Below are 13,029 nucleotides of genomic sequence, written 5' to 3'. Positions count from 1 at the left end.
TGTGCATGACTACCTGTTTGTTACTTAAATTAGTGTAAATATTATCTGCATCTTCTAACAACACATCTCCGGATGAAAATATGTGCACAAGCAACTCTCTCTTTGTTCATAGTATATTTGAGTCCTATTGTAAATGTAGAATTGAATGGTATATACTGCATTTATCATTCTATTATCACTCAAGATCTGCACCACCTCTTTTAATTGGATAGAAATTTCATAGATTGCCTCAATTGATCTTTTTTTCACAATTGAGGTGTTCACAAAGGCTTTTTCATATTGAGCTAATATTCAGATTATTAATGGATTCTTAGGCTGCATAGAAATGTGGCTAATGTTGATGAGTGCTCTCTGTCTGCTGTGATTCAAGATGATGGTTGTAGAAGGCTTATGTATCAGCACTGCTACTCTAATATCCACCATCAGGCTACAGACAATACAGTTATTTGTCATTCCTATCTCATAGTCTCCTGTTTTCTTGATACTTTTACTACGACCTTTGAATCAATGTGCACTTTCATTTACAGGTCTGTTCAAGGCCACGAAAGAAAAACAGAGAGAAAGAGATGAATGAATGAATTTATATATGTATCTATTCATTTATTTTTTCTTGTTTATAAAATATATTATAATATTAAAAGTAAATATATTTATATTTATTTAAGTAGCTATTAAGAGTCCCTACGTCCTTCATATCTCTCATTTGTGAGAATGTTGCAGTATAATGAGAATCGTTAATTTGTGTTTAGGCATTGCTCATTCAGTTTGCATTCAGCGGTGATTCACCAGAGCCCTATGTTTTGTTCCAGCTAATGAACCAAGGAGACAATCGATGCTTTTTCTCACATTTTGGGGAATATGTCATGACTTCGGAAAAAAAAAACAATAAAATTGTAGTCTGAGCTCCAATCCTTTCTCAGCGCATTTTTCCCCTCTTTACGGCAGCGTTATCAATCATGTTTATCAGTAAAACGGTTAGAATCCACTCAATAACATTTCCGCAGAATGGAATGCAGAGAAAGTTTTGCTGCAATTGCAACAGCTGACCTAAGGTCACCAGCGACAATTTATCAACCTCACTGCCATTATTACTAGACCTTTGAGGCAAGATTGCATCATTTTGCCTGATGTAGGCTTAAGAAATAAACTACCAGTTCTCTTCGTTTGACTTGCAATCCCAGGATAAGCAGGAGAGTTCATCATTTTGGGGTCATCAGACCTAACAGCACCTTTCTGGCTTCAATTTCTCCCTGTGACCCCCCTGGGGAAGAGAGCAGTGATGCTGTGACCAAGAGGAAAGTCAAGAAGCCATGCAGCGAAATAAATTCAATTTTCTGCTCAGATAAACTCAGGTGGCCACGTTCATTTCTGCGCTGGAGTGGCATGTGTGTGGAGTGGGAGAAGGCTCTGTGGTCTGACAGTGGGTGGGTGGATGGTCAGCCTGGAAGCTCTCCTGGCTCGACTACTAGTCATTTCTCAGGACGTTTGGATGTTTGTTTTTGTGACAGTCATCTTACCTTCATCATGGCTGCATTTATTTGATCAAAAATACAGTAAAACTGTAATATATTAGATTGTTAAAATAGTTTTCTATTTTTTAAAATGTAACAGTGTAATGTATTCCTGTGATGCAAAGCTGCATTTTCAGCATCATTAGATGTCTTAAATGTCACATGATCCTTCAGAAATCATTCCAATATGCTGATTTGTTGCCCAATAAGCATGTATTATTATCAATGCTGAAAACCTTTATTCTTACCAAGGCTGCATTTATTTGATCACAAATACAGTAAAAACTCAAAGTATTAAGCAGCTTAAATGTGATAAAAAAGAAATAAGAAATCTTGAACACCAAATCAGCATATTAGAATGATTTAATGGCAATGGCTGATGAAAATTGCCATCACAGGAATAAATACAATTTTAAAACACTATATAATATTTCACAAAATAACTGTTTTTACTGTCTTTTGATCAAATGAATGCAGTTTTGTTAATATGATGATGATACTTTTGAAAACCATTTTTTGTAAATGGTAGTGTAAGTTTAAATGGTAGTGTAATTCAGTAATTATTATTATTTGTTTATTTTTTTCCTCAAAGCAAAATAAAATAAAATCTTGCATCAATGCAAAAAACACTTAATATTTAATATATTATTTCATATATTAATATTTCATATCTTCTAGGTGTGAAGAAAACAAAATTGTGTAACATAACTCCAATATAAGCAGTATGGTAAAAGCTCTACTATCTACACATCAAGAGGACAGCAAGCAAACCATAAGCACGATACCTGAGGTTATAATGGAGTATGTGAAGGACAGTATGAAGTGTGTCAGGGCACTGCTATATCCGAGACAGGAAACTGTGAAGGCATATTCTAGAGTTTCGGCATCGTTCATAGAACAGGAACAGGAGGCTATGCGGTATTGAGGTAACGACAGAGTGCAGCCTTGAATCATAGAGCTGATGCCAGCTTAAAAAATGAAAGATTTGTGAAAGATGAACCTCAAAACATGATCCTCAAGCACTGGTTGATGCTCAGCATCAGCGGAGTAGTCAGCAGGAGGGAAGTGGCATCTATTCTGATCTGCTCTTTCTCTTATTTTTTATTCAGTACAACGAAGATCATCGTGACCTCAATGTGAAGCAAGCCTGGAAGCAGGGTTTTACTGGACAAGGCGTCGTCGTATCTATATTGGATGATGGAATTGAAAAAAACCACCCAGATCTGATTCAAAACTATGTAAGTTTGAATAAACAACTATAATATATGCCTTATAACCCAAAACAAAATAACTTGACTAAATGTTTCTTATATATTCTCAGGATCCAGATGCTAGCTATGATGTTAATGATGGTGACCCAGACCCTCAGCCTCGATACACCCAACTCAACGATAACAGGTACTCAATGCATATATAATCTGTAAACCTAGTTTAGGTCCCCTGAGCAAACCCAGTGATTTACGGGCCGTTGGAAGCTCAAACTGTTGTTATTTGTTTTTCCCGTCTTAGCCAGCACTGTATTTTGTGCCTAGGCATGAAACTCCTGGCATAAAACCAGCTGAACTATGAATACTACTATACATTTACTGCTTTACTTAATGGGGCCAAAGGTTTCCCTGCAGAGTGGAGATGGGCACAGGAAAACATGGCCTGCAATGTAGCGTGATTAACGCTGTAGCCCATTTGAGATGGACAGGAACTGCTTTTGCTAATGAGCTATTTTTGCCTACCCAGTAAGCAAATGGTAGTGCTGTCATTTTCAGAATCACAATCTGCGAATTTGGTTCATCATTCATTTGTTGCACCATTTAGAAATTTAATGGTGTTACACATGGTCACTCTTGACCAGATGCAGTTTAATATGTAAATGAGCTAATACATAATTTCCTGCAAAAAAAAATAAAAAATGATGTGGTGTATGCAAATTATCTCAGCTAAGATGGAAAGCATGCAACAAAAGACGATACTTGATATATTAATGCATTGACTGTTCACACTGACTCCGATTGAAATGTACCATAGCTGTTTTCTTTTCACACATATCCTTCAGTAGGGACATGTCTTCCAGGCAGAAGCAGATTTTTACAGTAAATTAAATTCATTAAATGTAATACTCTTGAGACTAGTGTGCAGGTTGTAGTGGTAGGCAGCGACTTTCTCTGGCTGTTTTCTGTGTTGTGTGTTTTGCTGCTGGGAAATTAGTTTCTCTGTGATTGATGGGTCGTGAGTTTAGTTCTCTCCACGGATTGTGTTTTGTTGTCTTGGTAATGGCCATCCACAACACCGGCCATTTTTATGGCCTAGTTCATAAATCAACAGAGATTTAGGTTGATTTGTGAAGAAACAATGATGGTGTTGAGAATGGGTTACTTTAAAGAAATAGTTCACCCAGAAATGAACATCATGTCATTCTGAAATTGTATGTTTTCTTTTTGTGGAGTAACATAATTTGAAAAGAATCTTCACACAGTTAATATTGAGCTTGGACTGTCAAGCTAAAACAACAACAACAACAACAACAACATGAATGTAGTATGTAATGTATATAAAATTAGACCATATGGTTTTAGCACTATTTCAGGTCATTAAAGATCTATAGTTTTGGAGAAATAAAGAAACCTTGCAAACTGAATCTCAACCCCATTAAATTTGACAAAGCAAGACATTGTTATGGCTAACGATCATGGCTAAGCTCTGATTTAATGATGAGTTGAACTCTGGTCTGTCCTTATTTCACTTTGGGATTTTCCTCATTCGTCCTTTTTTTGGGATACCAGCCAAAGAGCCGTTTTTATCTTGAGGCTAACCATGATTGGTGATGACAGGCAGAAAAGCTTATAGTTACGAGTGGGTTGAAATCAAAGGTCTTGGGCTGAATGGCACGGCTTTGTAGATTTTAGAGGGGCTGTCCCATGTTCTCCTAATGGAAGTACCCCACAGCGCATGTCATGTTGGCGTGACCCTTATAATGCGCACTAATGAAACGACATCTTTGGCATTAGTTGAAATGTGATCAAGTTTGACTTTTAAAACATTTCGTAGCTGATTTTGCAACACAGAAACACTTTCGTAGTCACTATAAAGCATTAAAGATCAGTAAAATTTCACTATGTGATAATGCAAAGACAGCAGGAGATACATTAGGGGCAGTAGTTCAATAGCGGTAGCAATTTTGTTCGTCCTACACATTATTTAACTGCCATGTTTTCTTCTGACCCCTGCTGTGAAATTCCCCATCTTGAATCCGCTGCTTCTTATTTTTTTTCCAGAAGCCCATCTCTTTCTGTTGCCTTACTCCTCTCTTTTCTAGCATGTTGCGCTCTATATGGGTGTTTTACCGTTGCAATTATCTAGTTCTTGCATCTTTTACCACAGAACCACAAAGCTGGTTTCAGGTTTGCAACCGTAGCAGGGAACATTTACGAACACTTTCTGTTCTCAAGCACTGAATGTCACCAACCTGTGTGTGTTAACGTATGTGCATATATACAATATAATATCAATGCAAATGCATAGTGTATATATCATAAATTTAGCAATTTTTTAAAAATTGTTATCAGCTGCAAAATAATAGCTTATCATGCAGTACATGCATATGTTGCTATGTTTGTGGCAATTGTTTTTAATCAGCCAAAAAATTGCAAATCATTTATATATAAGGTTGAGGGTTGGGAACCAAGTACCGGTTCTTATTCAGAATTCTTATTCTATTCGGTTCTGTTTTTTAAAAGAACTGGAACCGTGAGCAATTTTTGGTTTTGGTTCCGAAACCGGTTCTGGTGTGACATTTGACCAAGTACTGTGAGCAGCATTCCGCTGGTGTTCTGATGATTCGACGTTTCCTGTAAAGGATGTCACAGACTGAATAACAGAAATGCTGCCTTGCCTCTTTAATTACTGAGCACATTGTTTCCTATGAGGCACACTCCACAGACTCACCGTGCCGCATAGTGTCTTTAACTGCCGAACACGTTTCCCATGATTGTACGCGCACCCGCTCCTTTGATAACTGTGCACATCGTTTTGTCTGACTGTACATGTACTGGTGTCCTGACATTTTATCTTAACAAGGTTTACTGCGCACATCAATATTGCATCCTTTTTCTCATGCTAAACAAAATGTAATGTATCTGCATTACTGTACGGGTAGGTTTAGGGTTGAGGTAGGTGAAGAGTTTAATAAAACCACAATCTAATTAGTAGAAAAAAAATATTTATTGTTGGTTTCCTGTAGCTGTATCTCTTCTAGCTACAACCGTGAATATAACACATAATTACTTTATTTGCATTACTGTATGTTTATGGTTTGGGTATGTTTATGGTTGTGGTAGGTGTATACATTAATAAACCATAACTTAACAGTAGCATTTTTCGTTGTCCAACTGTACTACCAACTGTTTTAATGGGAGGTAGCAAAATCTGACAGGGTAGGAAAAATCGTCAGAAGACCGGCAGCGTGCAGCACCTGCCGCCACTAAATTACATTACATTTGTCTCATATTGTCATTAATATACATACTGACTTCAGCTTGGACCACTAAATAAATAGACTGCTATTGTTATGCAAATATGAGGGATATATTATTTAGTGTACAGGTCATTTTAAGAGTCAGAAACAAAGTAATAGAAAAGTTATTTTTTTCCTTTTTGACCAAGTAGTTCAAAATTTGCCATTAAACAATTCATACTCATGGTACTCAAAACAAGAAACATGTATATAAATATATTTTTAGACTGCTATGTAATGTTTTATTGGTGCAGAAACATAATAGGCACAATATGAGAGAGAAGACCGAAATATGTATTAAGTCAAGCAGAACATCTTTGCTTTTCTATAAAATCATAACTCGAAGAGGCAAGTGAGGCTATGTATTGTTTTATTAGTGCATAAACATAATAGTTTTCCCGCTTGTGTTAATTTTATTAACTATATTAATGTACATTTAAATTCTTGGCTAAAATGGGTGAAACTATGTCTTCTTAATAAAGCTTTTATCTGTTTCAGAGTTAAACTCTAATTTCTGATATACTTGTTTATTTTTAAATGTTTGTCAAATATCTTTGATGGATGACAAATATTGACATCTACTGTATCCCCCAGCCCTACTGTTTGTATTGTGTGCATTTTAGCATGCCTTTCTCAGTGTCAGATCTGGATTTTCTGTGAAACATCCGTTTATCAGTGCTTCAACAATCCTTGGTCATGTTGTAAAGTGACTAAATAATGCATTACGCATTTTGAATTCATAAGTGTGTTTCCACAGAAGTGGGGCAAGTTGAGTCAGTGTGGTGTTTCAGAAGAAACTCGAACAGTGGCAAGAAGGGTTTAAGCCACATAAATGCCTTTCTGTTCGTACTTTCATCTCTGAACAGTACTTTTTCCTAAAACGGTTCTAGTTTTTTGTAATTTCATACTTTTGCTCTGAAAAACAGAACTGATAAAGTGAATAATGTTTTTTCTGCTTTTTTAAGATGTTTGTGTACATTTTGCATATGACGTTTACAAAATAATGTCTTTCATAATAATTAGTCAGCTTGCTTTTAATTCATTTAAAAGAAGCAGATTAATCGCATGGTGTTCTGTCTGCATGTTTTATAAAGCTAGTCTCTAAACACATCTAGACTTTTAGGTTTTAGCGTGATTGTTAATTTTTATCTTTTTTTTTTTTTATCAGTTGTATTTATTTTGCCAATCTTTTTCTCTAGATATCTGCATCAGCATTGTTTATTTAATATAATCATATCAGTTGACTATGCCAAGCACCTTAACACATTAATAACTCTCATGTGCATTACTGTGTTGACTTTTGCAGTGTTTGTATGTCAAAAAAAAAAAAAAAAAAATTACTCCAGCTGGCTTCAATTCAGTTACAGATTGTGACTATCAAGTCTTCCACTACACTTAAAAATGTTAGGCAATGAGTTATAGCAAAGATGAACACGTATTAGAAATCATATCTTTCATAGATTGTCTTCAGCAATGCAGTGCTTTATGGGAGTTTGGCACGGCTTTAGAGAGCCGTTCTCTCAGGGTGTAATCTGATCAAGATCGGCTCAAGACGTGTGCTGATAAAACATCAGAGGTTACCATAACACGCAGTGTTGTTTGGCGTGTTAAAATTGCACATCTGGAAATGCCTTTTGTTCAGACAAAGGCAGGATGAAGTATTCCCCCGTACACAGTTCCCACAGTTAATGTGTTTGTACTAGCCAGTCAAGTGAGATTTGCTTAGCAGCAGCTCAAGACGGGCCGTATATTTTCTTGCCCCGTCATTGTTAATTCATCAGGCACAATATGAGAGAGAAGACAGAAATATGTAGTGTTAAGTCAAGCAGAACATCTCTGCTCTTCCATAAAATCATAACTCGAAGAAGCAAGTGAGCCTTCCGTTAAAGATTCCACTTGACGGTCTCTAGACTTGCTCCTGGTTTCTCTCCCAAGCTTAAAACACTGAAACCTCTCCTGGATTTATTTTCCTGGGGCTTCAATAAGCCAGCTGGAATGGAGCCTAATCCAATTTTAAGATGGTCATGAATACATCTGTATTGAATGTATTAAAACTCTCAGCATGTGTAACGTGGGTCTGCTAATTCAAGCAGAACAAGTGCTGATCTTCCAGCAGGAAACATTTATAAACATCTTAATGTCTTTACATGTGATATCCTGCTATATTTTTTTTACATTAACTGTTAATCGCCTATTAACGTTGCATTATCATGCTGTTTAAAATGCTAACTATGGTGAGGGTTGAAGCTTTGCTCACCAGTGGATCCTCTGCAGTGAATGGGTGCCGTCAGAATGAGAGTCCTAACAGCTGATAAAAACATCACAATAATCCTCAAGTAATCCACACCACTCCAGTCCATCAATTAACATCTTGTGAAGGCAAAAAAAGCTGCATGTTTGTAATAAAGAAATTAATTAAGGCATTCTAATGATTGTAGACTGTGCTTGATCTGTGCATATTTCTCTTCTGATTCAGATACCTTTTCACTGGAGAAAGCAATATTATGGGTGGAGGTCTATGTTTGAAGTTAAAAAGATCTTAATGAATTTGTTCATTATAAACCTGCAGCTATATGGTCAAGAAGTCTTCAGTTTATGGACTGAAGTCGTGTTGTGGATTACTTGGGGAGTATTGTTAGCAGCTATTTAGACTCTCATTCTGACGGCACCCATTCACCTCAGAGGATCCATTTGTGAACAATGCTAATGCTAAAATTCTCCAAATCCTTTTCAATGAAGAAACAAACTCATTTAGATCTCATTTAGAGTAAATTATCAGCCAAATTTTTTTTTTGGGTGAACTGTTCCTTTAAAGGAGCAATTAGCCCCCAAATCATAATTTGAGCACCCTTAAGTAACCAAACATCAAAGAAGATATTTTGAAGAATGTCATTCATTAAATGGATGAGGTAAATTTTGAAATGTCATTTTCAAAATCAAATGTCACCAAAATATCAAGTCACACAGGTTGAGAACAATAAGAGTGCGAGTAAATGACAGTTCTTCAATTTTTTTTGTTAAGCTACAAGCAAAGCCCTCCCTGCAAAAGTTTCCAGTTGTGTTAACTTGTTGTCTCTTCCATAAGTAAAGAATAGTTTGCTTGTCTGCATCTACAAACTTTTAGGATGACTTTATGTAGAGGAGATGCCAGCCCAGAATAATCCTGTTCTTATAAGAACTGAGCTGCAGTGCATTTGCAGGTTTGAGTCCTGTCAGGGTTGTATAAAGGTCCAATCTGTGTCTCAGTAGAACGCCTGTGGTGTTGAAGAAAGCAGATGGTCATGTGCGTCCTACATAGACTGCTGTTCTTCTGTTAAGTGAAGCAGAAATACTCTTATTTTTCATCTGCTGTTAGTGCTGATTGACTTGTTGGCTATTTTTATACAGAACCCATAGTATTGAGAGGACAACACCATTCCTTGATGTTTCTAGTAATGATTGCTAAAACAAACAACACTTGCTTTAGCTATTTTGGGATTTGAACACACTCAAAAATCTCTAAAGTCTTAAAACCATTTCTTGTCAGTTTATGAAGAGTTGCGATTGTCATTTATTTTGCTTGTTTTTTTGAAAGACCTTTAAACATTTATTCAGGAAAAGGGACCTTAAAGACATTTGTAATGTAACAAATGATTTTCATTTCCGAATAAATGCTGTTCTTTTTGTTCATCAGAGATATTAAGCGGCAAAGTTGTTTTCAAAATTAATAATAATAAACGTTTCTAGAGCATCAAATCAGCATATTAGAATGGTTTCTGAAGGATCATGTGACATTGGACCAATGATGCTGAAAATTCAGCTTTGCATAACAGGAATAAATAATAAATAAAAAAAATCAGCATCATGAGTTATATATAAAAAGGAAACTGTTATTTTAAATTGTAGTAATATTTCACAATATAAGAGGTTTTAGTGTTTTTTTTTTATTATTATTATTTATATCAAATAAATGCAGTGAGCTTAAGAGAGAGACTTGAAATTATTCCGAGCCCAAACTGTTAAACCATGACTCTTGCATGCTTGTTTGAGATATTTTGCCTTCATTTCATTATGCTTTTTCAGGAGCCAATAAAAAGTGTATTACTCTCTCAACTCAACTGTTTGTCCTTCAAAAATCAGTGCAGAAAATGCAAAAGTCTGCACATTCCATCTGGGCCTGCTTCTAACATTTGGAATCGATCTATACAGCACATGTGTTGCAGGTAAATATGAAATGGAAATAACCCTCTTATATGTGTCCAGGTTTGCTTTAAATCTGTCAGACAGCTCACTAGTGGCATATCTCGCTCTCAGTATCACAACCCAGCATGTTTTCGTCTTCAAAGTGAGTCAGCATGGGGGACGGTAACGAAAGGTGTCACACCAAACCCTATTAAACAATCCAGCCACGATAACAGCCCATCAATGTGGATTCTGTCACGTACAGTTATCCATACATAAGAGTGGCATTTTGTGAGATTGAAGCCTGAGAATAATTCACGGTTACTCAAGAACAGTGATGGGTTGAGAACTGAGAAGGTCCACAGTGATAATTTAAGCTTTTGAAACCTGTATCTAGCTCGGGGGCAATGGGAGACGCATCGATATGAGTTTATTGACTCGTGTTTTAGTTTGAAATGGGTTAGAACAAGTAAGTCATTTCTGTTCAGTCAGTGGACTGTGAAGAATAAATGCAGATGCTCACAATATGTCTGCACAGATTCCCTGTCATCCAGGTCGTGTGTACTGTAGAAATGTGTGAGGAGCATCTGGACTAGTTTCTCATTTAAGACATGCCACTCACCCATGTGTGGTCTTGAACAGATGACAAACGATGCACATTCACCACATTTATCTTCATCACTTTGTGACATTTTGAGACATTTAATATAAATTTAAATAAAAAGCAATGATGTAATGTAGAGATTTTTTTATAAACAATTAAATATATATATATATATATATGTGTATATATATATATATATATATATATATATATATATATATATATGTATGTATATGTATATATATGTGTATATATGTACATGTATATGTATATATGTGTATATATATGTATATGTATGTGCAGTGTGACAAATTATTCAGGTGAGGAAAGTCTCGTCGATCTCTGATTTCTCAAGATAGTAAAAAACAGCAGCAAGCGCCGTGACGAAAACACACAGCTTAAAATTTTACCCCAGTTACTCTCAAATACATTCATGCCAAGCTCGATAAACAGAGACGACTTGGTAGTTGATACGCTGGAGATTCTTCCTGTTATAGCGTCCTGTGTTTCACACTGCGCATGCGTGCCCAGAGTGCTGCTTATGTGATGGTGGCGCATGTTTGTGTTTCTGAGTTCATTCTTTCGAGTTTCTCTATGCATAATTTCATAGATATGTGGCTATATTTAACCACTGGTTCACCTAAAACTCTTACACCATCTGTAGTTAAATGGCATGGTTTGATATAGTGCTCAGGTCAATTTGATCTAAGTCTTTGATCTTTTTTCCTGTTATTTATCTTTTGGTATGCATTTCAGAAAAAAAAAATGGTTAGGATTCATGTGTAATTGCAAATAGTGATTAATCCTGATTAATTCACTGAAAATTCAGATTAATTTGATTAAAAATGTTAATCATTTGACACCCCTAATATATATATATATATATATATATATATATATATATATATATATATATATATATATATATATATATATATATATATATATATATATATATATATATATAAATAAAATGATTCTTAAATGTAGAATGTTACGAATAAATAATTTTGAGTAAATAAATATAAATTGACTGGCTGACTTCTCTCATGCTTTTTACAATATTATAAAATATATAGTTAAATACAAATTGTGTTTTTTTTGTGTGTGGAAAAAAATGCATAAAAAGTTAGATAAAATTATACTTATTTTTGTAATGATTTGTTTTTGAAATATGTGCATGTACGTGATATATGGCTACATTCTTCTTTTTTTAACTTTAATTATTCACCATGTATTCTGTACATACTTGACATACTCTGTATTACAATATAATAATGTGTTTTGAGTACTTTTTTATTTTCTTATTGTATGCATTTTTTTGTAAGCATTCTCTTATTATTAGCGCAACAGTGGCTCAGTGGTTCATGTAGATTGTCTACAAACCGGAAGGTTGGTGGTTCAATCCCCAGCTCCACCTGACCAAGTGTTGAGGTGTTCTTGAGCAAGACACCTAACCCCAGCTGCTCCCGACGAGCTGGATGGCGCCTTGAATGGCTTACACCGCAGTCGGTGTATGAATGAGTGTGTGAATGGGTGAATGTGAGGCAAGTTGTAAAGCGCTTTGGATGGCCATGGGGTCTGTTGAAAGCGCTATATAAATGCACTCCATTTACCATATTATATGCATAAATTTAGCTTGTTTAATGTTGGGATGGGGTGGAGTGGGAAAAATATTTTTTCACTATTGTCCTGTATTTTTATCCTATTATTCTTGTTAAATAGGGGTGTGCCAAATCATACCATACAGGAAAATACCAATATACATTTTTGTCAAAAAAATTGTCATATCACAATAGCGATGCAATGACGTAGGCCGCATTTACGTTCCCTAGCGCGCACAACACCACCACCAAAAACCTGACTTGTGTTCGACTTCAAACAGCGCTGTGCAAAGCAAACTGATCAGTGACTTCAGAGTATCATGTGATCGGTTCTAGAGCATATTCGAGGGGCACACTCTTACCGTCAGAAATAGGCATGGCATCTATCTTTAGCGAAGCGGCACAGAGAGCTGCTTCTGAAACACGCTGCTGGTGTAAACACAAGCATTGACTAGAGTGGCCGCGTCAGAGCCATAATGGGCCAAAAACGAGTGCAGTGTAAATAAAAAAGGAAAATCACTCTCACAGTATTTGGACATCACACACCGATCGGTCTGCTTCGGCCTCTTTTTGTTTCGTAATCTTGCATGCATTCTCCCAAGTTGCCTCCAGTTGTTTTAACAATCCACAAGCTTGGTTCCC

The 13,029-nt window shown here is 35.9% G+C and overlaps 1 protein-coding gene across 2 annotated transcripts in view; it reads left to right on the top strand.

Moving 5' to 3' along the window:
* LOC113105574 (furin-1-like) overlaps nucleotides 1–13,029 on the top strand; it is an 86,467-nt gene that overhangs the window by 48,063 nt on the left and 25,375 nt on the right. For both annotated transcript variants that reach the window (XM_026266718.1, XM_026266717.1), the window contains exons 5-6: nucleotides 2,621–2,749; nucleotides 2,833–2,909. In XM_026266718.1, coding sequence (XP_026122503.1) covers nucleotides 2,621–2,749; nucleotides 2,833–2,909 — 206 coding nt within the window. The remainder of the gene's footprint in view (nucleotides 1–2,620; nucleotides 2,750–2,832; nucleotides 2,910–13,029) is intronic.

This window comes from Carassius auratus, chromosome 7 (assembly GCF_003368295.1).
Source record: "Carassius auratus strain Wakin chromosome 7, ASM336829v1, whole genome shotgun sequence".
Lineage (NCBI taxonomy): Eukaryota > Metazoa > Chordata > Actinopteri > Cypriniformes > Cyprinidae > Carassius > Carassius auratus.
The sequence above is the reverse complement of the archived record's forward strand: the minus strand, read 5'-3'. Positions and strand labels throughout refer to the sequence as shown.